Source organism: Ochlerotatus camptorhynchus, unplaced genomic scaffold (genome assembly GCF_037179485.1).
Source record: "Ochlerotatus camptorhynchus isolate MF236.1 unplaced genomic scaffold, CSIRO-AGI_Acam_v1.1 ptg000062l, whole genome shotgun sequence".
Taxonomy (NCBI): Eukaryota; Metazoa; Arthropoda; class Insecta; order Diptera; family Culicidae; genus Ochlerotatus; species Ochlerotatus camptorhynchus.
In genome coordinates, this window is record NW_027040552.1 from 2,172,458 (window position 1) to 2,196,149 (window position 23,692).

Sequence of the window (23,692 nt, forward strand, 5' to 3'; positions counted from 1 at the left end):
GAGCATGCGGTGTAGATTGCGAAAAACATTCTGAAAAAGTGCTACGACGATAACAGTTCGGTACAGCTAGCATTGCTCAACTATCGCAACATTCCACGCGATTCGAAACTCCTGTCATCGAATCAAAGACTGATGAGCAGAATCACCAACTCGCAACTTCCGGTTGCCAATCAGAAACTGAAGCCAGCAGTGATTGAAAACGTCAAGCACAATTTGGAGGCCGAAAGGTTTAAACAGAAGGTCGACAATCGTGTGCAGTTGCAGAACCCGCTGACGAAAAATTGGGAGTCAGGAAGATTTGTTGATGATGCAGACACACCTAGATCGGTCATAGTCGAAACGGGTCAAGGTGACACCTACCGCAGAAATACGAAGCACGTTAGGAAGTCTACTGTGGTCATCCCAGCGCAACCTGAGGCGATCTGTGACGTTTCGACGTCGCATATGCCCCGACAGAATCCGGTTAACCCAGAGCAACAACCACTCCCAGTCGTGGTAGACCATCAACTCAACCAGGTGGAACCAACCGGGGCCAACAGATCAACGTAGAGAGAGGACAACGAACCGTCACCAGATCGGGCAGATTGGTGAAACCGATTCAGCGCTTGAACTTGTAATGTATTTCTATTTTATTTTTTCCGAAAAAGAGAGATGTGACGTAAACGGTATACTCATACACACTACACATACCCTTATATTTTATAATACACTACACCTTGTTGTATACATATACCTTGGGATAATAAAGACCACGCTACATAAATGTTAAATCCAGAAGGACTCTATGAAATACTTATATCAGTGCATCTCCATAAGTCAACGAGGATATTTCTACAGAACTTTCAAGGCATTTCCGTAAGATTTCAAGAGCAGATCTTGAGCACATCTGGGGAAAGACCAGACAATAAGCAAAGCAATGCCAGAAAGGGGAATTCATTGAAGTCAAGAGCATACACAAGCCCCGGAATAATAGCAAAAGCGGTCATGTCATGAAAATTGTGTAAGAACCCTACTATTTGGTCTATTATTTTCACTATCACGAAAAGGCTGCCTCTTAAGAAACAATGTAATTCGTATATTTCAAGAGCAAATTTTCATTATGTCGTAAGTAACATTCGCACCGATCCGAGAAAAATAAAGTTTTGTTTTGATGACCGAAAAGTTATTCCTGTTCCAATTAAACACATATAATCTCATAGAGATAGCAATATTTAACATATTCAGCCGGGCTTTAATCATACAAAGGCAAATCGCTAGCTTTCATGCTAAGAAATACTGGTTTTTGAGTCAAAAGTTATAATACGTCGTTTGGTGGCCCGTATTGTTACTTAAGTCAAAGTGTATTTACCAGGAAATTCGGGAGAATTATCAATTACGTCTCCTTACGTGCAGCCCATTCATCATTTTAGGACCACCGAAATCATCTTAGCAACAAACAGTTCGATTTATTTACTTTAATAATGAGAAAGCGAAACGACGAACGTACACTTTTCACGGGTTTCTCAGCGCTGTTACTTAAGTCAAACGGCATCTCCATAGAAATTGGGTGACTTAAGTAACATCGAAAACTATTTTGATCGGAAGGTGATTACGTCAAAAAGCAATTTGACTGGTAAATAAATTTAAAAATGGGATTTGATCCTATATTTGGACAGTATATAGTGTAATAGCAGGAGAATCGATTGACACTGATAGCTCGACTTTGTTTACCTTTGTTACATTCGACGTAATGAAAATTTGCTCTTGATTTAACCAAAATGACCTGATTCTGGTTCTTCGGGGGCTGTTCATAAACTACGTAGACCGTTTTTGAGAGGTATTAAACCCCCACGCGTCCATACAATGTTTTGGAAATTAGTGTGAACCGTAGGCAACCTACACCCCGCCCCCTACGTGGTTTATGAATAGCCTCTTTGTATTTCCGGGGTGCCTTCTAAAAAATGAAAGTGCTGCCCTTCATCTCACCAAAGAGGAGAAGAAAAGGGAGCGAAAATTGGTTGTGGTTGGTTGTTATGATTTTTAGACCAATAATTGAAATAGGTGGGACAACCAAACGTAAACAATGGCTTTAAACACAAAATTCTCGAGAAACAAAACACTCCCACGTAAACTAACAATGCTATTCGATAAAAGAAGTTTGCTCTATCAGATGGTGTTAGGTTGCTTGGATGTGCTTTGATTCTCGAGGAATTTGCGTTTCAATTGTTGGTCTAGATTTACCATCACAAGCAAGGAGTAGCGCATCAACCCAGTGTAGATAAATTGCGTTTGTTTTGAAAATCTTCGCTGTTACGTACGAGCGAATCGAACAAATGAGTTCATTATACATCAACGAATATGAGTTTGTTGATATTCACCAGTGCTTGATTATCCAAACCACAATTGTGAAAATCAGAAGCGATCATCAAAAGCAAAATAATCAAATTAATTTTGAATAGTGTCGACCCCAGAGCCTAAAACCTCGATACTATAATCATGTCAGCATGAGGCAATAATTTGCCATGGAGTGTATAGAAACCAACACGACACGTTCTTCAGCGTTATATTTGTGTAAAATGAAAATAATGCAAAATTTGATGCTCAAAACTCAAAATCATCCCCATCAAACTGGAGACGGATATTAATATTGACAACAACAGAGGCGATAATGAACATCCAGCCACGAATGAAGAAAAATAAATGTTGACTTCGATACTCAGAGGTTGCTTTGATCAAGAGAATTTTGTTACGTCAAAATTCAAATACCTGCAGATAGTTGGTCTATCTGTTAAGGTTGTCTTCATTTTCAGCTGAATTGACTGGTTGAAGGTATCAATAAGCTGTTAGCTCTCGCACTCTCCCGTTTTGTATCTGTTACATGATTAATGTTGCCCATAGATATTCTCTTCAGAAGTGAACAGACATTCTCTCCAGTGAGATGCAAATCTTGCACCCGGGTGTTGTAGTTCAGACAATTTATATTCACTGAGTACAAACAGCTCAATTTTATGGGGTGATTATCTTGAATTGAAACAGTAGTGTTCATGTCTACCAGTATATTCTGCAAGCGAATGACGTCAAATGGTAAATTTCTTCAACCCATAATCGACTGCTACCAGCATAAAAGGCAACTAGCGAAGGATGCCGCTGTGCTATTGAAGCACCCGGAAAGGGAACATGTTGCACAATGGAATTCAGTTTTCATTTCTTCAACCACCGGCCGACGGGCATGACATTAGATACGTAGGTACGTGTCTCTTTTTGCATCAACCTCTATCTCTGTAATACGGCCTGTCCCAGTTGGACAAGTTGATCATCATGGCGAGTGAGCATCGAAGGATGGCAACCTACTTCACGATGTAACGGAATTTGAGTGCACACACTTACACGCACGTCACTTGTCGGAGCGGAACACAAAACTGTCAAACTGTGAAAACATCCGGCGATCTAGGTGGGTATGCTGTGCTCCATGTGTGCAACTGGGTATTCCAACATATCTATGTATATCAAACGAGATAACATGCCGAAGCGAGGGGAAGGGCGGCTCGTGCCCGAATGAAAATTTTCCGTCAAATGACGTTACTTTTAGATGTATATTCATCAACGTGAAAAGCTTATTATTATTAGAATAATATAGATTTACATTTTTATGCATCATGTGAGTATAATGATATATTGGGTATCATTCCGGTTTTAAATCAAGAACCCTGATTTATTTCACTTTTTGACACATAGCTAACAAATTGACAGCTCGACTCTGGCTGAAGTGCCACTGAGGGACGCTGAAATGACGAATTTTGTCAATCTACTTGCATTTTTTGTAAACAATTCCAGTGCACTGAAATTAATGAGATTTTGAATTTCGGAATCATTTTTCATTGAAGGAAGCTCTAACATTGCAACATAAGAGTTTCTATTCGGGTTGACACTAGATAGCGCCATTCACACTCTCACTTCGCAAGCAGACGTAGTGGTAAGAGTTCCATCCAGCTTCACCGCCACCTTCCCTCGCTATTAGAAAAGGATGGGAAGATTTGATTTTAGAAAGTGCTTTTCCCATTCAGTGACAGTCGAAGAGCTCCATGGTCCTAATACACTTCGCTGCAATTCATTTCACGTGACTGACATTTCCCATTTTGCTTTTCCCTGGCCTGGGCTGCACGACACTCACTCAATCTCGAATTCACGTGTCGCCAGATGTGTTGGTGGTGGTGGTGGTGCCACTGCTGATGCTGCTTTTGCTTGTTGTGAAATGATTACTCCTGTCAAAGCAAAGCGAAATAGAAGGCTGACTTTTGATCTAATTCCGTACCGTAGAACGTATAGTGTCAATTATGAAAATACACAGAAATGGGTCACTTTTCTGGTTCCCGGGAGAAACCTGGTAGGAAAAGGATTGATTTTAGTTCTTGGTTGACATTGATTCTTGGAAGGTGGTGTGATGTTTACACTGTCAAAAAGTTTTCAACTTGACGGCACACTTGGGTTTCTGTTGAACTTACACCGTACCATTGTTGGTTAATTATGTCATTTAACAGCTAAGCAATTCGTCTTGCCCCGCGTTCAACCTAATGTGGCCGGAAGCGGAACGGAAACGGCAAGTATGACACTTGTCACATCCCACAAACGCCATCAAAGATTTCTAATTGATGTCGATTTGGTTGCAGCAAGTTTTCTATCAGACAAGTAGGCTTAATACTCAAATCGGGCTTTTCCGCTGTCATTGCGTTCGGGCCTTTATTCTCGACTGTCCTCACCCGGAATGGCATCATCATTATGATTGGTATTGTTATGATCATCATTAACGGTGCTGCTGCGCGATGGCACAGCTTAAAGGATTCCTCCCCTTGCAGCAACCGCAAACCACGTCTGTGAGAAGCAAAATGCTCGAGAGCTTTACATAAGCGCTCGCTCGTTGTTTATGCACCCAAACCAAATGTCAAATTCGTAAATCACCTTCAACATCGAGGAGGGTGACTCTATCTAAGATGCAGGATTTTTTTTTGCTTTGCCAGCTGCGCGCACGCCTAATAGATAGAGAGAAGATTGATGTAGATTATGAAGATTTCCTGCAAAAAGATGTAGAGCGATGTGAGCAGATGGATTTAGATGCAAGAGATGATAAAAGATTTTTAATAGTTTGATTCGCTAGCGTGAGATTTTTCAACCATCTAAAATTGAAATTTGGATGTGTCGCACCCCTGGTTGGCAATCCATCCCTCAATTACATTAGAAAATCTACCTGTGTGATAAATTGATCCAGATTTCTCATATCTTCCCCCCAAAATCGTAAGAAAATCCGACATTGCTCGGTTGTGTGTACAATCGCTGTCATTTTTATTTTCATTAAACATTATAATAATGGTGCGCTTCTGCTGCTGCCTATTACCGGTTGTGGTTAAGGCTTTTCCCTCGATGCACAGCCCGGCTGAAATGGGAAGCTTTTATGTGGTTGCTCCCAACCACCGCTGGCACCGTCGCACCATCTTCCGGGCCTTCCGCATAAAGTTTCAATTTCGAGCAAGTAGCTTGCTACACGTTCGTTCGTAATGGAAATCATTTTTAATTAAGCAGCTCTTCCCTCCGAGCTGCCATTATTAGCCTCCAGCATCCTTGAACCGACTCGGTAGTAGCAACCTCTAGGCAGTGAGTGTTGTGTCATTTTTCGCAAAGATTGTTCGAAAATCGGAACAACAAAAGAATCAACCGACACGTGGGTGGGAAATTTGATCGGACCCCTAACAGACAGTTTTCGGCGAATTTTCCAGAATTCAATTCGATTTCGTGGAATGAATTCTAACTGGGCGATATTTATCGCACCGGGTCGTGTAAAGTTTTCCCATTTCAATCGGTGATTACTCTCATTTTGTTTGGTGGGATGTTTTTTTCCGTCGGAAAAATGAGATCGAATAACAACCGCCGGTATCGTTATCGAGCACAGATGGTTTCGATTGTTGTTTCGTGGAATTGGTGGTGGGTGAACTTTTCCGGCAAGGGTTGATTTCAGAATAAAATTTGGTATAAGTTTACGTGCAGTTTATACCCCGTTCACATTATAGCGTATATCACGTGATATACGCTGCCTTGCAATGAGCACTGATACATCTAGTTTTCACTGGAAATCCTATGTATGAGTGCTCATTGCAAGACAGCCTATATTACGTGATATAGGCTGTAATGTGAACGGGGTATTAGATGTTTTCATCAGCAGCGTCTTGCGGGGTCTATGGCGCCCTTCGAAATCATTGGAAATGACGGTCCTTTCCTAATTGAAAAGTCAAGTGCCAGGATCAGTGCTGATAAAAATCATTCCTTCTACAATCAACTAAGCTGAAAATGAAGACAACCTTAAGAGATAGACCAACTACCTGCATGAATTTGAATTTTGACATAAGATCATTTTCTTGATCAAGGCAACCTCTGAGTATCTGAATGTTCATTAACGCCGGTGTCAATATTAATATTCGTCTTCATCTTGGTGGGGATGATTTTGAGGATCAAATGCAAAATGATTATTTTCATATTTTTTTTGTTGGTGTATAACAAACTCATTTGTTCGATTCGCTCGTACCTCACAGTGAAGATATTCAAAACGAACGCAATTAGTGTACTCTGGGGGTTGAAGCGCTATTCCTTGCGAGTGATGGTAAATGATAAAAACAGACACTCGGCAGAATAACCTCAATATTCCGTAACCTCATCAGCATACCACTAGTATCCTTCCAAAATTCACTTGGAGTGCTTCGCAAGATTTCCTTGGAATGCTCCCAGCGATTCATTGAAATTCCCTTGAACATTTCTTATCAATTCATGCAGTATTCCCAAAATATGATATACATCTCGAAATTACCCTAAACATTTCCTGGGAATTTTCCATTTTTTTATATTCTTAAAATCTCAATTCAAAACAATCCTAAATCAGAGTTCCTTTGAATTGTTGCTTGCACAGAAAAAAAAGTTGTTGAATATTACATCCAAACTGCTGCAACCAGGTCAATCCATCGGTTGTGTAATATAACGTTGTACGATGTACATCGATTTTGCGAACAAAATTACATCCATTGATGTAATATTGTATCTGATTTTTGCTATTACATCATTATTTAATACAATAATACATTTTCATTGAAATACTCGTCAGAATTGCTTCGGAATTATAACCAGCATTATTTGCGCAGAGATTCCGTTGCCTAAAATTCCATTAGAATTATTCAGCACTTCCGAGTCAAGTTAGATTCGGAGGAACTTCATAAGAATCTGGAAGTCAAAATCAGAATTATTCTTAGGAGCAGGGCACAATGCTTTCGCATTTGATCCGTTGCGAAAAATACTGACAGTTATACAATACATTTAAAAAGATAATTGAAACCGTATTCAAACAGAGGTTGTACAGACTGAACTCTCAACCAGACCACCTTCAGTGTTTTGGAATTTTGGAAACAGGAAACAGGGTTGCCAATAGGTTTTCAAAAATTACTGGCAAAATACATCAAATTTCTGAACTTTTTTACCTAAGCTGTTTTTCATTTTGTTTAATTGATAACATTCCACTGTTAAAAATATCAAGGATGCAATCCCTGCTCCTAGTGTCCTTATTCTTATAACCTATAGTATGAGAACTTGGGTGTCCTTTTTCCCATTACCATGACTGTAGATTTCTTTCTTTTCTTTCAAAGTAAACAAAACAACGAACTGGATTAAATGAGTTTTTCTAGTCGCAAGTGCTTAATCCGAATTCCCGCTTTAGGTTGTGGGCCCGGTGGTGTTCCGAAAGTTTTACGGGAATCGCGAAAACTGTTGTAATGGATGAGGTCCTATGGACGAGTGCACCGATGGATTTGAGTTCACTCACTCGAAAAAAAGTGACACAATCTGCGGGCAATGTTTACTAATCATGAACACTAAATGTTCATGAATAATGAATAATGAACATTTAGTGTTCATGATTAGTAAACATTGCCCGAAGCTTGTGTCACTTTTTCTCGAGTGAGTGAACTCAAATTCAGCGGTGCACTCATCCATGCGGGAAGCGCTACCACCTGGGGTTTGACAGATCAAACTTCAATGCATGGAAGTTTCGTATGCAAGTAATTTTGTAATTTGTTATTTATTAGAAATACTCAGAGGGAGAGATAGGCGGAGAAAACAAAATACAATTCGGCAGCAGGGATTTGTTCCTAAATTATCTTGCAACACTTGCTTGAAGCTAGCATTTCAAATGACTTGTACTTTTGATTCGATTTTCGTGCAAAATAATAATTGATTGCATCGCAATATTTTGCACATTTCTAGGTGCCATTCATTACCCGACGAAGATCAATTAATCAAGAGTTAGAATATTGTTTTTGATTCCAAAAACTAGTTGAATTTGAGAAGCACACAACACATAAAGGTGATTCAATTTCTGTTCGATTGCAATACTCTCAAATTTATTCTAGTAAGAATAATAAACCATCGGACAAATTCTAATGGGAATGCTCGATCGGCTCAGATTTTAACAGTTCATTTGGCTCAAAACATTCTCTCCGCCCATCTCTCCCTCTGAGTATTTCTATTATTTATTGTTACAATAACGAAAACCTGTCAGTAACAAAACCATAAATCAGGTCAAGGAATCAAGTACTCTTGGAGAAGCACGAATTGCTGGATTGCATGGCGATGGATGTTGACAACGTGCAGGCGCTCAAGGCGGAAGCAAACGATTCCGCGGAAGTCAGGCAGCAGATGGCCAGCAAACGGGAAAAGCGTGTGAAGAAGGGCTGGAGATGCAAATCGCTTTTGATCTCCCGGATCCACTATGGTCGCAACTACCATAAACCGGACTAGTTCATGTTGATCTTCGTCAAGCTTCGTCTACAATTTGGACTTCTACATCAACACATGTCAGGCAGCCTTCAGGTTCAATTGGCTAAACTTGGTGAGTTCGTTCCATTTTGTAAATTTTTATCCTTTCAAACCAGTAACGTTGGGAGATCATCTTTTTGTGGTGCGTTACTGGTATAAAATCTACCACCGAACCCTAGTCGTGACAATTTCAAACTAGGGAATCGGGATTTTCCAGTAATCAAAGGACCACATTTTAGTCCTTGTTACTTTTTATGCCTTGATAATAGTGTTGTCACTATTATCTATTATCATACAAAGTAACAAAGACTCGGGTAGTGACCGCCGCACCGTTTTGCATTTCTATATTGTATATTTCAAATCAAAAATATTGTTTATGTTCATAGATTTCACATAATCCTTTTCCCTTTGTCCTTCTCATTTCCTTTCCCTTTTCTCTTTTCAGAAAGCGAGTAATGGCGCAATACCCATAAGTCATAAAAGGCTAGGACAAGAGTTAGTGCTCATGTCCCAACCATCAGAAGAAAATGGAGCATTACTTAACCTTTCTAGCTTCGATGCTTCCAACGACCAACCAATCATATAATTAACAAAATCGGAACGTACGGTACGAGATGTCCACGTTTCATCCATCTATTGGATTCTGAAGCATCGTGTTTAAATCTTCGATTTAAACAGGCTCGATGTTTTTTGAATCATCTTGCCCCTTAAATGCTCCACAGTAGGCCTGGCCGTTTTGATATGTGTGACGCATCTTCGATGTGAAACATATATCAAATAGACAAGAAAAATGATGTAGGTATATATATCATTTTCAGGATGCTTTCAAGAACTGTCTGTTGGATTAGATTAGATTAGATAAGATTACATTAGATTAGCCGAACGTCTCCAAGCTGCGACCGTTTGGCTGCCCCGTCTACGTCCTCGTCCCGAACGAATTGAGCGAGAAGTTGAACGCAAAGGCGAGGAAAGGTGTGTTTCTTGGGTACACTTGCAATGGCTATCGTATATGGTATTCAGAGCAGAAGCGGGTTGTCCACACCAGGGATGTGGACTTTGTGGAGACAGGCAGTAACTCGAGCGGTACGACATCAGCAATAGGTGAGTCTTCTAAACCATTATCAGATATTGTCAAGCTTCCCGTGAGGGACGATGAATTGTCTGCGGCTGATGAAAAGGAAGAGGTGTTTTCCGATGACGAGTATGGAAGGCTCTACGTTGACGGTGAAGATCAAGAAAAGCAGACTGCAGACCAAGAGGAGGAGGCCGTTCCGAAATTTGAAAGCACCAGTGCGCAGCGGTCACAGCAGAGCAGAACGGAGTCAGCGAGCGGCTGAACCGAACGCTCTTGGTCCGTTCGATGCTGACCGACTCCGGAGTGGACAGATGTTTCTGGGGTCAGGCCATCCAAACCGCAGTCCATCGAATGCGATTGCGTCGAACGTCACACGGTTTGAGCTCTAGGAAGGGAAGAAGCCGAACGTCTCCAAGCTGCGAGCGTTTGGCTGCCTCGTCTACCACGTCCCGAACGAATTGAGCGAGAAGTTGAACGCAAAGGCGAGGAAAGGTGTGTTTCTTGGGTACACCTGCAATGGTTATCGTATATGACATCCAGAACAGAAGCTGTTTGTCCACGCCAGGGATGTGGACTTTGTGGAGACAGGCAGTAACTCGAGCGGTACGACATCAGCAAAAGGTGAGTCTTCTAAACCATTATCAGATATTGTCAAGCTTCCCGTGAGGGACGATGAATTGTCTGCGGCTGATGAAGAGGAAGAGGTGTTTTCCGATACGAATATGGAAGGCTCTACGAAGACGGCAAAGATCAAGAAGAGCAGACTGCAGACCAAGATGGAGAACGCCGGTTATGCTTTGAATGCGACAAGCTACGTCGAAAATCTCCCCAACTCAATCTCCGAAGCTCGTAAACGAAGTGACTGGCCGAAATGGGAGGAGGCTATTAACGTTGACGAAACTACCCGAGAAGCGAACGTCGATAACCAACAAATAGGTGTTCAAAATTAAACATGACTCTAACGGAAAGTCGAATCGCTACAAAGCGCATCTGATCGTGAGAGGTTTCAGCCAGAGGCACGGACTTGATTATAGTGAAACCTATTTCCCAGTGGCCAACCTGGACACTCTACGTGCTGTCAGCAAATGTTGTTCGCCCATCAAATGGACATCCGTACAGCTTTTCTGAACGGTGTGCTGACCGAACAGATATATATGGTCCAACCGGAAGGTTTTGAAACTGGCTGAACAAGTCAATATATGGCTTGAAACAAGTGCCTGGAACAATCGGTCCGATGAGTTTGTTCGAGAGCGGCTGAAGTTTACGAGAAGTACGAACGATCAGCGGCTGTATTTCTGGCGGATTTGCGGATAATTGCGGATATCGAAAAAAAGGAAAAAGCACTGGAAGACTCGAACGTTCCAGCAGTTAACCTGTCCGGAATGCGCCGGTAAGGCTGAACGACTACTCTGAGCACTGAAGATTTTGTGGCGGAAGTTCCGGACAGAATCGACGAGCTGCAGAAGTTGGATGACTGACTGGAATGGAAGATTGCCATTGAAGAGGCATTACGATCGCTGCCGAAGAACAATACGTGGGAGTTGGTAAGCCTCCCTGAAGGCAGAAAGGACGTGGATTGGTGAGTTGGTGTTCCGGTTGAAGCTCATTCCGGATGGGTCCATTCAGAAGCGGAAGGCTCGACTGGTCGCAAGAGGCTTCACTCAGTGGTACGGCTTTGATTGCTGTGAGACGGTGGTGAAAATGTCCACTGTAAGGATGATGTTAGCTTTCGGCAACCAACACGATTATGCTGTTCACCAAATAAACGTTACCGCCGCTTTTCTCAACAGTAGCGGGTCTGAATACATATACATGTGTCAGTCCAGAGGATTTGAAGAGTACTAGAAGGTTTGCAAGCTTCGCAAATCTCTCTATGGGCTGAAGGAAGCCTCTAAATCATGGACTGATCGCTTCAACGTCTTCGCCGTCAGGATTGGATTTCGCCGTTGTGAGGAAGATACATGCCTTTACGTAACCAACGGTAAAGTGGGACCGGTTACCTGTTGCTACACATTGATGACGTACTAATAATCGACAAGGATTTCCGGGAAATCGAAGCTGTCAAGTGCAGATGTTCCTCGGTCTAAGCATAGAATGTGACACGGTGGTCTGGACTATGAAGCTCAGTCAGCAGGGATACGTTCAAGCACTGTTGAAGTGATTCGGGGTGGAAGCGTGTAAACCGGAAGTGACAGCAGCCATTTGGATAAGCCCTACAGAGAATTGATTGGCTGCTTAACGTACTTAATGATAACCTCACGTCCCGATCTGAGTGCTGTTATATCGTATTTTAGCCAGTTTCAGAGAAACCCTACCGGTTCACACCAAGCGGATTCTTCGGTATTGGAGCGGCACACCGTCGCGTGGTTTGGTGTACAGGAGAAGTGAAGCTATCGATTGGCAGCTTCTAGGTTTCGCTGATGCAAATTAGACAACCGACGTGAACGATCATCGTTCTGTATCTGGGTACTGTTTCCAGATTAACGACGCTACAACTTCGTGGACCACCAGGAAGCAGCGAACGATTGCTCTGTCATCGACCGAGGCCAAATGCTTGGCACTTGCGGACTGTATTTGTGAAGCCATTTGGATTTACGTGAATAGAAGCCTGTTGAGATCTACGAGGATAATCAATCGGCTATTGCCGTAGCCGAATCGGAGAAGCTGAAGCTCACAGCGGTGAAGTTGAAATTCATCCAAGAATGCGTTGAAGAGCAGAAAGCGAGTTTGAAGTACATCCCAACGGAGGATCAGCAAGCGGACATGCTCAAAAAATTCCTGTCGCCGATTACCTTCAAGAAGCAGTGCATTGATTTGGGACTGCTAGAGTGAATAACTTAAAGAGAGGTGTTGGGTACAATCTCAAATAATCTAACCTTTTTGTATTTTGTGTGTACGTCAAGCTTTACTACCCACCTTGTTAAGTATACTGTTGAACATTGAATAAAAGCTATTCTGTAGTTGAACGTCAAGTAACCTGCGCGTGTTTTATTTTTCTCTCAATTATGGGCAAAATTATGAGGGAATAAATTTTACCTTGAACATATTCTAGATCCTGCGGATAAAAAAAGTAAGAGTTTGTATACAAGACACGATCGTAGATTTGACGTAGAATTACTTCGGTGACTGTGCTAGGGAAAGCGCTTTTGGTAGGCAATCGATAATAATTCTCATCACCATTGCAGCAGTTATTTGTGTAATTTTCAATAGTGAGTTATTGAAAATTAATAACGTGTTCATTTAAGCAGATTTGTAGAAAAATTTCTAATCGATTGGTTTGTTTAGGATTAAAATCCATCCACTATTGGCAGAGTTATAAGTGCTCAAAGCCTGACCACTTTTCGTAACGCGGTCGATTTTAGTTTTTTGAAATTGCACCCCCCATATGTTGCCGAAAGACGTAATCCTACGTCAAAATGGAAATTCTTAGACTTCGATTTTTTTAGTTTATACGCTAAGGCTATTGTATGATCCTGGATTTAGAAAAATATTAAAAATTCATGGAGTTTTATTTAAAATTCAATATTCCGTTCATGGAGAAATCTCCAAGATTGGGGAACATGAGAAGTTTTCAAGTTGCTAAACTAGCAAAAATATTTAAATGTTTAGCTTTGAAATGTGTTTGAGATTGTGAACTTGCAACTAATCAAATGTTTGTGATTTCGTTCTCTGTATTAATTCTGGGATTCTGACACTTTGCAAAATCTCGAATAGGCAAGAATATTTTGCATCAAGATACGGAGAAAAATCGGAAGGGAACAAAGAGGAGGCCGAGTGGATGATAACTCGTAATGAAACGGTTCCTAAACAGTTGGAATGATTACAGAAGTTGCGGTTGCTGGTTGAGTTGGGAGGAAATGCGATAATTTATTAGCTAGAGAAAGTTCTGACGAGAATAGATTGACAGTTCCGTTAGAGTACGGCAGTGTGAAATTTGAACGGGGGCTTTAGGTTAGTGATAAACGTCACTAGAACTATTCCACAGCCGCAGAGCAAGTCAAACGCTCAGTATTTTGCCTGCGGATGTGAGGAAATATCACCATCGGTGGAAATACCCCAAATCCCTTCACCCATGAAGGGTGAGCTAGGCAAAAGAGTGCGCATTTGATTAGCAATGTCGCATTGATGGCCCTTCGCTCAATTTCAACTTCTTTTCCATTTTATACACTGCCGTGCTCTAACGGAACTATCAATCTATTCTCTTTAGAACTTTCTCTAGCTAATAAATTATCGCACTAAAGCTTTATATTGATATGAGTATAGCAAGCTCCCAACTCTGAAAAACGTAAACTTCACGTTTAAAGTAACAAAAACCTTTGATGAAACGTTCTTATATATTGTAAAATTGATTTCCTTTCGGCTCCGTAAAGTCTCATTAGTTGAGACTTACCAAATAAACGAATTGAAAGTGAACTTTACTTTCGCCCATTGCAGGTATCGTATTTATCACTATTACCATGTAATATATATCTACAGCTGTTAAGGTGAAAGTTAATGCTTTTCTGTTGATACTGAATCCACGCCCGTTCAAACCACACCCAAATTCGAAATGCACCAATACCAACAAGCATTGCAAATTAGAAAAAAATGGAAGGTATTGAAATTTTGAACATATTCATAAACACAATATTATTGTATAATTATAATAATTCTACTACTGAAATTACTACTTCAATTCCAAGATTCAAAGTTCATGGTAGTCATACTAATGCTCAGGGAAGTCTTTCCGTAATTCAGGGAAGGCCTGTCGAACTTCAGCGAAGTCCTGATGAAGTTCAGGGAAGCCCTGCCGAAGTACAGGAAAGTCCTTCCGTAGTTCAGGGAAGCCTTGTCGAACTTCAGGGAAGTCTTGCTGAAGTTCAGGGAAGTTCTGCGGAAATTCAGAGAAGTTCAGAGAAGTTCTGTCGATGTGCAGGGAAGTTTTTTTTTCTCCGAACTATAGGGAAGTTACAATGTTCAGTGAACTCCTGCCGAAGTTTAGAGAAGATCTACTGAAGTTCAGGGAAGTCCTACTAAAGTTCAGGGAAGTCCTGCCGAAGTTCAGAGAAGTTCTGCCGAAGTTAAGAGAAGTTCTGCCGAAGTTCAAGGAAGGGCTTCCGAAGTTCAGGGAAGTCCTTTCATTTCAATTCTCGGAAATCAGGGAAGTCCTGATGAAGTTCAGGGAACTCATGCCGAAGTTCATTGAATTATCTAATTATCTTTAAGAAATACCAAGATATATCAGAATACCTTCATCAAAAAGGCTGAAATTTTTACAAAATATACTCAAATACTTGTGATACAACTTGATAAATTTGAAGATCAAATTGGTTTAAAAAATATTTTACAAATCAATGGCAAAGATGGATGAGTTCTACAATATTTGAAGATATAGTTCCATTTATCTAATTATCTTTAAAAATACCAAGTTATAACAGAATACCTTCATCAAATAGGCTAAAATTTTCGCAGAATATCCTCAAATACTTGTGAAGCAACATGTGAAAATTGAGGAACCTTTTGAGTTGAAAAATATTTCATTTAGCAATGGCAAAGGTGAGTGATTTCTAACATAGTTCCATTCATCTTAAAAGATATCCAGATAAATCAGAAAACCTCCATCAAATAGGCTGAAATATTCAAAGAGTATGCTTCTATTAGCTTACACATACACACACTTGAATTGTTTTTTATTATTTCACAAATACACGCGTTTCCAACATGACTTAGAAATACTCTCAATTTAGAAATATTTTTTTAATATTTATTTTCAAGCACTTTCATAATGGAGTTCTTGCGATAACGCAGAGATGACATTGCCGAATAGCATCCGTTTTCTATTATCGATAATTTTCGCAAAATATTTCGAATTGAAATACCAATAGATATCTTACAAACGCATCAATTATTGCGAATGGAAAACGTCACGCGCGACCTTCAAATAAAATTGTTCTTCAAGCATGCTTACGCACAGATACATGCAAAAGCCAGTTGATTGCTTAGGAAAACGAAATCTAACGCTTGAAATTGAATTTTGAACGGAAGAGTTTTTTCGATTGAGCGCTGCTTTATTTTGTAAAAAATCGATGAAATGAGTAATTCTAAACCGATCCACTTTCACCTTAATGTCAACGTGTGATCTTAAATTCATCGAAATATTTCTAGTTCCCAAATGTCGCAGTGAAAATCATAACTTTCACTTTGAAGAAGATCTCCGACAGTGTTGCCAGTTCAACCGAATTGAATTACTCACGAAAAAAAACGCACTTCAACCGACAGTCATCGGGAAAATCTCGCACTGTTAACTAGTCTAGCACAAATTCCATTTCGCTGTTTGCGAAATGCTTTCGTGCCACGCATTTGTTTGTATTTTCCTATACGTAGAAAACAAAAAGTTACTTTACTTCCTTTGGCACATAAAACTTTGCCCTTCACTCGTATATTTTCTTCCTTATCTAGCTTTTGACCTTTCTTTCCTTTGATTTTATCGTACCCCATTTGGCAAACAGTGTTCGAGTTTGCTTGCTTCTCTCATTTTTCAGGATAATCTTCCGCGCTCATCACAGCATATCCTACAAACATGTCTATCATTCAAATTCATCCCAGAAAGATGGGAAGGATCTTCTTAGAAAATGAAAAAAAAAAAAAAAAATCGTCATGTGCACCATGACAGCCCCTACGGTATGTAATAAACGCATTACTCTAATTCATATGTGTTTTGCAAATTTGTCAAAACGATACGGCCAATGGTGAATCAATTGAAACGAATTGATAATATGGTGGCAAAATTGCCGTACTCTTCCCATGATGAAACTTTCTGGTGGAATTCATCATTCTTAATTAATTTACTTTTTTTGTTTTGCTGTGTTTCTCGATATGTTTTTAGCTAACTTTCTATTTGTTTGTTTTACTCCTAATAACTTACCAATTTCACTGTTTCGGTTTCCAAATGTCACTAACCCTAGGTTTTGCGTGTGTGTTTTTAATTTCTTTCAGCGTTTTGTTTTGCTTGAATGTGAGTATGCGTACGTTCAATAAGTGTTTTCAATTTTCTTTCTTTGTTGCCCCCTTCTGGCTGTGTAGAATTGATGAGAAAGATTTTATTCCATTGTGTTTCGTTTTTGTTTCTATTTACCTCCGGTGGTAGTTGTTTATTGTTGATGTTGTTTGGTGGTTTCCGTAGTTTCGTCCTCTACAAGACTGTTTGAATGTTTGCCTTGCTTGCTTGCTGCGATTGTGCCAAGGTTTAATGAGTGTGTGTGTGTGTGTTTGTGTGAGAGCAGTAGCTGCTTTGATGGAAAGGTGCAGGCGCAAGCAATAGAGCTATAGGTAGAGAGAAGGTGAGATGGTGTTTGACGTTCGCTTTCATGTGGGAAATAGGATCAGAAAAGGATCGGGAAAGGGTCGGCTATGCCGCAGTAGCAGTAGTGTTAAACTACTTCGTTTGCAAAAGCGCGAATAGTGATGGGGAGCTAGCGTGTGCATGGCTGTGCTGTTTGCTAGGCTAGATTGAAAGAAGACAAGATACGAGGAGTATCGTTAGCGATTATTTACAGTTGAAGGAGTATGTGTGCATACGTTTCAGTTGTATCTTCTGCCGTTTTGTACAACGATCACTTTTATCTTTCCGCTGCTTTCTGCAGCTGGGGTGGATCTAGGAGTTATGGGAATCTCTTCTACCTTTTCGCTGAGTCCTTGGTTGCGTTGGACTGACTTGTAGTGGTTGATGATGTAACCGGATATGACTGGATCAGGACGATTGCTAACCGCCGTTGATGCATTGCCAGGGTCGTACTGGAATCGGTGGTAGTGGCGTGGGGTGCGCCTAGAAACGGTCGGCCATCGGCGCTAGCAGTGACAGTAGTGGAACAAAATCCATCCGAATTCTAACAGCCGGGGGGCCTTGGCTATCCATCGGCGAAGTGACCTGGCCCCAGTTGGAGCTTATCTCACTTTGGTTCACCCATCGTTTGCCCGACAACTATTATCAGTACGATGAATACTGCCAGCAGTACCAGAATACAGCAGATGGCCACCGCAACCATTGCACTGTTACTCATTCAACTATCTGGTTTGGAATATTCTGCCTATAGTGAAGAATCTCGCTCGGTTACCGCACCTTGCCGTTTGGAATGGTGCTCAAATAGACCTCAGAACCGGTGCTGGTGTTGGCTCCGGTGTGGTGGTTTAGAACGCTAGGCTTGGTAGAATCGCTAGAAATTAAACGCTCCTAACAATTCCTCTAGCTCCGCCAAACTCATTAGTTATCATTCGCTCTGCTGCTGCCGCATCCGTTCCTGGAGCTTCCTTCGAACAATTGAACAATGGCTCAAAACACGAAAAACTACCCGAAAATAGACTCCAAACACTGGCCTAGACTTTCGTCTGTCTCACAGAACCCTCACTTCAGTAGCTCAGAAATCAATTTTCGATCATCAATTTCACTAATGAAATTCAGCAGCAGCGCCCCCGTCCGTCCGGTTGTTCTTGTCGCCCAAACCTTACCGAGCTCATATTCAAATAAATTCCGTTTTTCACTTCCTCTGCCCTTCTCTGCTATTTGGGAGAAAATGGCACTAATTTAAATCTTCGCTCTTCGGGCTCTTCCGCCCCGTCACTTCACAATTGTAACCGTTTGGGTGTGTGTGTGTGTGTGTGTATAAGAGCGTGTTCAATGACGCAGATGAATTCAATTCAATCTCGGGATCCAATCCAAATTTGAGTGCTGCCGGTGGTGGGATCTGCAAAATAATTATAATCGAACGCAATGTTGTATATTTGTGAACTCGAGCTTGGGATCGAGGAAGGAACCATCCATACGCTATTACCGCCGATTTCTGTTTCAATTTAACATATATCGAAGGCTTTGTTTACTAACGTAGACTTTCAAATGTTTACATTGACCTCATCCCGGCTTCCGTTTAACGGATTCTTTGCCTACGTATTCGTTTTCAATAAATGCCTATATTTATTTGGATTACTGTTTTTATTTGTTTCAACGCAGAATTGCAATCTGATTCGCGGAAGCGAGCTTGTTAGGTTATGTTTCGTTCGCATGCATGGGCAGAAGGCTTTATCCTCATCCCACACCCAAAAAAATTGATTTGAAAGCAGTTGGTTTCGAGCGATTCAGACTTTATTTTTGGCGAAAACGAAATTGTTTAATTAAAATTCATGCTTGATGACGGTATTGGTGGAGTTTTCTTTGTGCCCATGTTGGCGATTGTACTTAATATTCTGGATTCGCTATGCGTGGACTCACGTCAACGTTTGATAATGGTGAGAAGAGGAGAACAATGGTGAGTTAAATGGAGATTGGTAATTATTTACGGTTGCCAAACAGTAAATGTCACTAATTTGGGATCCAAGCAGGCAGTACGGACAATCGGTGGAAACTAACGATTTTAAATTGGCTCGCTACTTGACTAGCCTATTGGTCCCCAGCAAACGGTTAACGTACCCCATTCTAGTCAAAATTCTAGTACTACACTATGTTTGTTTTGATTCGCTATGAAAGTTTGACAGATAACATGAGGGGTTCGTGGATTTTCCTATGTTTCGAGGGGTGCATCGATTAGCTTGGGACCGAAGAGAGTACCAGAGCTGAGCAAAATAGTTGAGCACGTTTCTTCGGGACCTTCTAGTCTTAGGGTTACCTCTATGGTATGGATATGAGGGGCTGTGGATAAACGACGTAGATTTATTTTTAGCGGTTTATACCTATTTCTCGCTCGGAGATGAAGTAGCCCGTGGCTAAAAATCTCCTAAATAAAGTTAATAAAAAAACCATTCTCTCGCTGTGCATAGACGATCGATCATACTATTTTAAAGTGTGTCCGTGGTTTATGAATAGCCTCTTATCTACGTTGAAACGCAATTTCAAATAGCTGCTATGGAAACATAATATTAAAACGATGAAATGCTCCTTAAACCTTGGAAAAATTCTCCTCTAATTTGTAGCTTGTCAGATTTTCTGTCCTGCCTGTGTTTTTTTAGTCAGAGGAGTGGAGCGACGGGCAAGCGTCTAGAATGAGCATCTTTTAGAATCTTCTTTAAAAGCTTCTTCTCAAAGCTTCTTTTACAATCTTCTTAACGTTTTCTTTAGAATCTTCTTTAAGAGGCTTACTCTAGATGCTTGCACGTCGCTCCGATCCTCTAATTAAAAAAAAACTACAATAGGCAGCCCTATAGGGTGACGCATTGGTGACGTAGGACTACGTGGTCTTATATAATAAATGTTATTTGTTAACTGCAGCAGAAGCTTGTGTTTTGTGTAGGAATAGGAATTTGAGCGGGTTTATCTCTGTTTATACTCTTTAGTGTGACTTTTAGTTGGGACATGTTTCGAAATGTAATTCTTTTGGCAAATCTTGCAGGCCCTGAAAAGGGCCGATGGTATAAAACAGGCTTGAAGCCTTTGGAAGAAGATGATGACGTGTAGGCAGCTGGATCAGCAAATCGGACCGGACAATCCCATATTCTTCGATTCAATGATTGGGTACTCGCAAGAATCTCGGCCCATCTGCTGCTGGACAGGGGTTTAACTGGTGTCTGCGACAGGTTAGAAGGCAGCAGAATATCAGTGTCCACCCAGCTAAAGCTCCTCCCCTTTTGTGTTTTTCTCGTTAAACTCCTTCTCTCAGTATCAGTTGGTAAATCTTAGCCTTTAGCAGAAAGACGCTTAACACTTTTTTCGACGAATTTATGATTCTGTTTCACGTCATGGTTCTTCTCTATGCCTGTTCAGATAAATTAGTTCTTTTATTTATTTTCTCTACTGCGCCAAATCAAACGACTAGAAATAAGAAGGGATGTCGGTTACACGCTCGATAATTTGATAAATATTGAATCGAATAGCTGGGAAAATCTTTACGATTAATCGTTAATCGAATAATTTGACTTTTAGGCATCCCTAAAAAAAAGTGTAATTCATGTTTCCACAGCAGAATTGAAACCAGCAAGTGTAACCCAAGAACCAAAAGCGGAGCGATGTTAGTTTTCATTGCTATGACGACGACTGAATTAAGGGGCTTAGAAACAGAGGGGTGAAAGTCAATTCTCTTCATCGATTTTCTCTTTTGATGACCATGGCTTCACAAACCTATTTCGCACTATTTCTGCTTTGAGTTATTAACGAAACAGAAAGTCGATGAAGAGAATCGATCAAAATCACTTGCACCCCTGCTTCCAAGTTTGGTTACAAGATTACAACTCTGGAGAGTATTTTGTGTGGTCGTTGGGGGCGTGTGGTTCTGAATATGGCGATGAGTGCGCAAAATGTTACGCAATTGCATCCTCCCTATTCGCACACGCCCAAAGATCGGAGGCGAATGCCACTTCAACTTGTTTCGTCTACTTACTACTCTCTGATGACTGTGTTGGGGAAGCAGCAATGCTACTTCGACATGTTTCGTCTAGAAACGATTCTCTAATGACTGTGTTGGGGAAGCAGCATATGCATGTACGTAATTGGTGGAATTGTTAGTCATTTCTATGCTTTTGTACAATACTTGACATTTACCACGTTTTCAATGGTTTCTTGTTGAAAATCAATAGTCGAAAGTATGCGTTGGAATATTTCTGATCGATTGGGGATAAAATTACTGAAATTGGTCCAGTGGCAGCTAAGTTATTAACGTTCAAAATCTTTCATAATTTCGTTACATGTTCTATTTTCGGTTTTCACTAAGTGTACCACCATATAGAAATCACAGACGAAGTCCTACGTAAAAAAAAAGAAAGAGCAGGACAGAAAATCTGAGTAGCTACGAAGTTAAAGAGCGTTTAGAGAGCATTTCATCGGTTTATTATTACCAAAACCATTTCCACATTTTCAAACATCATTTGATATAAGATGTAGGTCATCCTCCGATTGCATGATTTATATGACCCATATCTCATTTCATATATCTGGTGTGAATCAATGTCTCTTAGCTTTAGATTAGTAGCGATCAAAACTCTCCCCTAATAAACAGGTACCATAGACTAACGATATCATAAATGGTACGACCATATCACATAAAATTGGGATGATATCCCGAATTGGTGGTTAGGCGCTTCTTATGGTTATTGTTTATGCGGGTGGGTGGCCGTTCTTTAAAAGGTAAGGAAGAAGAAGGTGGACAAATTCGCCAAAAAGTTATTGCTTTGGCAGGCCATTTGTGGGTGCGGCAAGATGAGTCAGCCCTACATAAAGACGGGTACCATCAACGGGTAAATCTACCGGAACGAATACCTCCTGAAGCCCCTAATACCCTTCCTGCGGTCTCACGGAGACGAGACGTTGTTTAGGCCGGATTTGGCAACCTGCCACTACGCGTGGCCGGTGTTAGACTGGTACAGAGACAACAATGTTGTTTTTGTACCAAAAGACGTCAACCCACCGAACTCGCCGGAACTTCACCCGATTGAGAAGTTTTGGGCCATCATTAAGGCCAGACTTCGTCCCTACCCTTGGATTCAGTGAGGGTTACGGCGTGTTTTGCCAGGTTGGACGAGGCAGTGAGTAAGTGGTGTCACTGGACAGTGTTATGAGCAATTCACTTTAAAAGGACCGTTTCATATTTCATCACATGTATAGTAGTTCCAAAGAGCCTGAACGGAATGTGGCGCTTGCGAAGATCACTTGAAGATACGGTCCCAAGTAACATTGCAAGTTTTATCACGGTTTTACAGCATGCTACAAGTCTAAATCCTAGTCTACAGAACGCTTATAAAACCCCAATTGCTACTTGGGGTATGACGGAACATTGATACTAATTGTATGAAACACAAGTAAACTCGTCCAGAAATTAGTTAAGATAACATATTAAAAAATGTGTTAATTGTTAGTAAACAAATGTAATGTTGCGCTGAAATAGTAAATGACGGCTTCGGCAACACCTTATTCTATTATCGTCAGGGGGTTAACAACATCCTTGAGAGCTCAATTTGGCATATGGATACATTGTGTTTCAGAGCATCTATTGATCAAATTTGAGTACTCTAGGACTTTCTTTACCCGATAATAGGTTAAGGTATTGCCGAAACCGACATTTCCCCTGCTATAAATCATGTAAAATTTAAATTTTCCCTCATTTCACATCCGTTGAATCATTCTGAACGGCCATCCCGTTGTGGTTATATCACATCATTGCGAATAATGTATATAACTATGTATTTTCTGGTACCATGGAGTAGAGCTTCAATACCGGGATATCCCGGGATGAAAATCCCGGGATTAATACATTTCGCGGGATTTCCGAATCCCGGGAAATTAATTTAAAAATCCCGGGATCGCGTGTATCCCGGGTTTTTTTTTTAATTTGAGACTCTTTTACCACTATGAACCTTTCTTGGAATATCTGTAGTAGAATTTGTTCTTTGTTGTTTAGTAAAACTTCAGGGACCATCATAGATTTTCAGGATACTTTGTAGAATGTTAAACAACTTCGTGGACGATGATTACGGAACATCGCATGAATTATTTAAAATTCGTACAAGTACAACAAGCTGGGCAGAAATTCAGTTGTACCTATCGAAAAATTAAAAGATGTAAGCAATGGAAAAATCTTTGAAGTTCTGGGAACTTTGAAGAAGTTGACGAAAAATCCCAGGATTTCGTAGAATATTCTACATATTCAGGGAACTTTATATAGGCTTTGAGTTCATGGAACTGAGTTAAAGTTCAAGAACCTTCTTGAAAGTACACGAATCTTCGTATAACTGATATTCATGGATTTTTGATGATATCTCTGGATATTATTCAAGACTTTCCAACTTAATCAAGTAATGTTTTGAAGATATGCAAGTGTTCAAAAATTCAAAAGACGTCTT

General features: G+C 40.6%; 2 protein-coding genes across 13 annotated transcripts in view; both read right to left on the reverse strand.

Moving 5' to 3' along the window:
- The window catches only part of LOC135717643 (cubilin), a 617,516-nt gene that overhangs the window by 232,580 nt on the left and 361,244 nt on the right, over window positions 1-23,692 (reverse strand). The gene's annotated exons all lie outside the window — the stretch shown is intronic.
- LOC135696880 (uncharacterized) overlaps window positions 17,803-23,692 on the reverse strand; it is an 88,750-nt gene continuing 82,860 nt past the window's right edge. The window contains exon 2 of the mRNA XM_065216424.1: window positions 17,803-18,618. Within this exon, the coding sequence (XP_065072496.1) occupies window positions 17,827-17,937 (111 nt within the window). The 5' untranslated portion in view covers window positions 17,938-18,618 and the 3' untranslated portion in view covers window positions 17,803-17,826. The remainder of the gene's footprint in view (window positions 18,619-23,692) is intronic.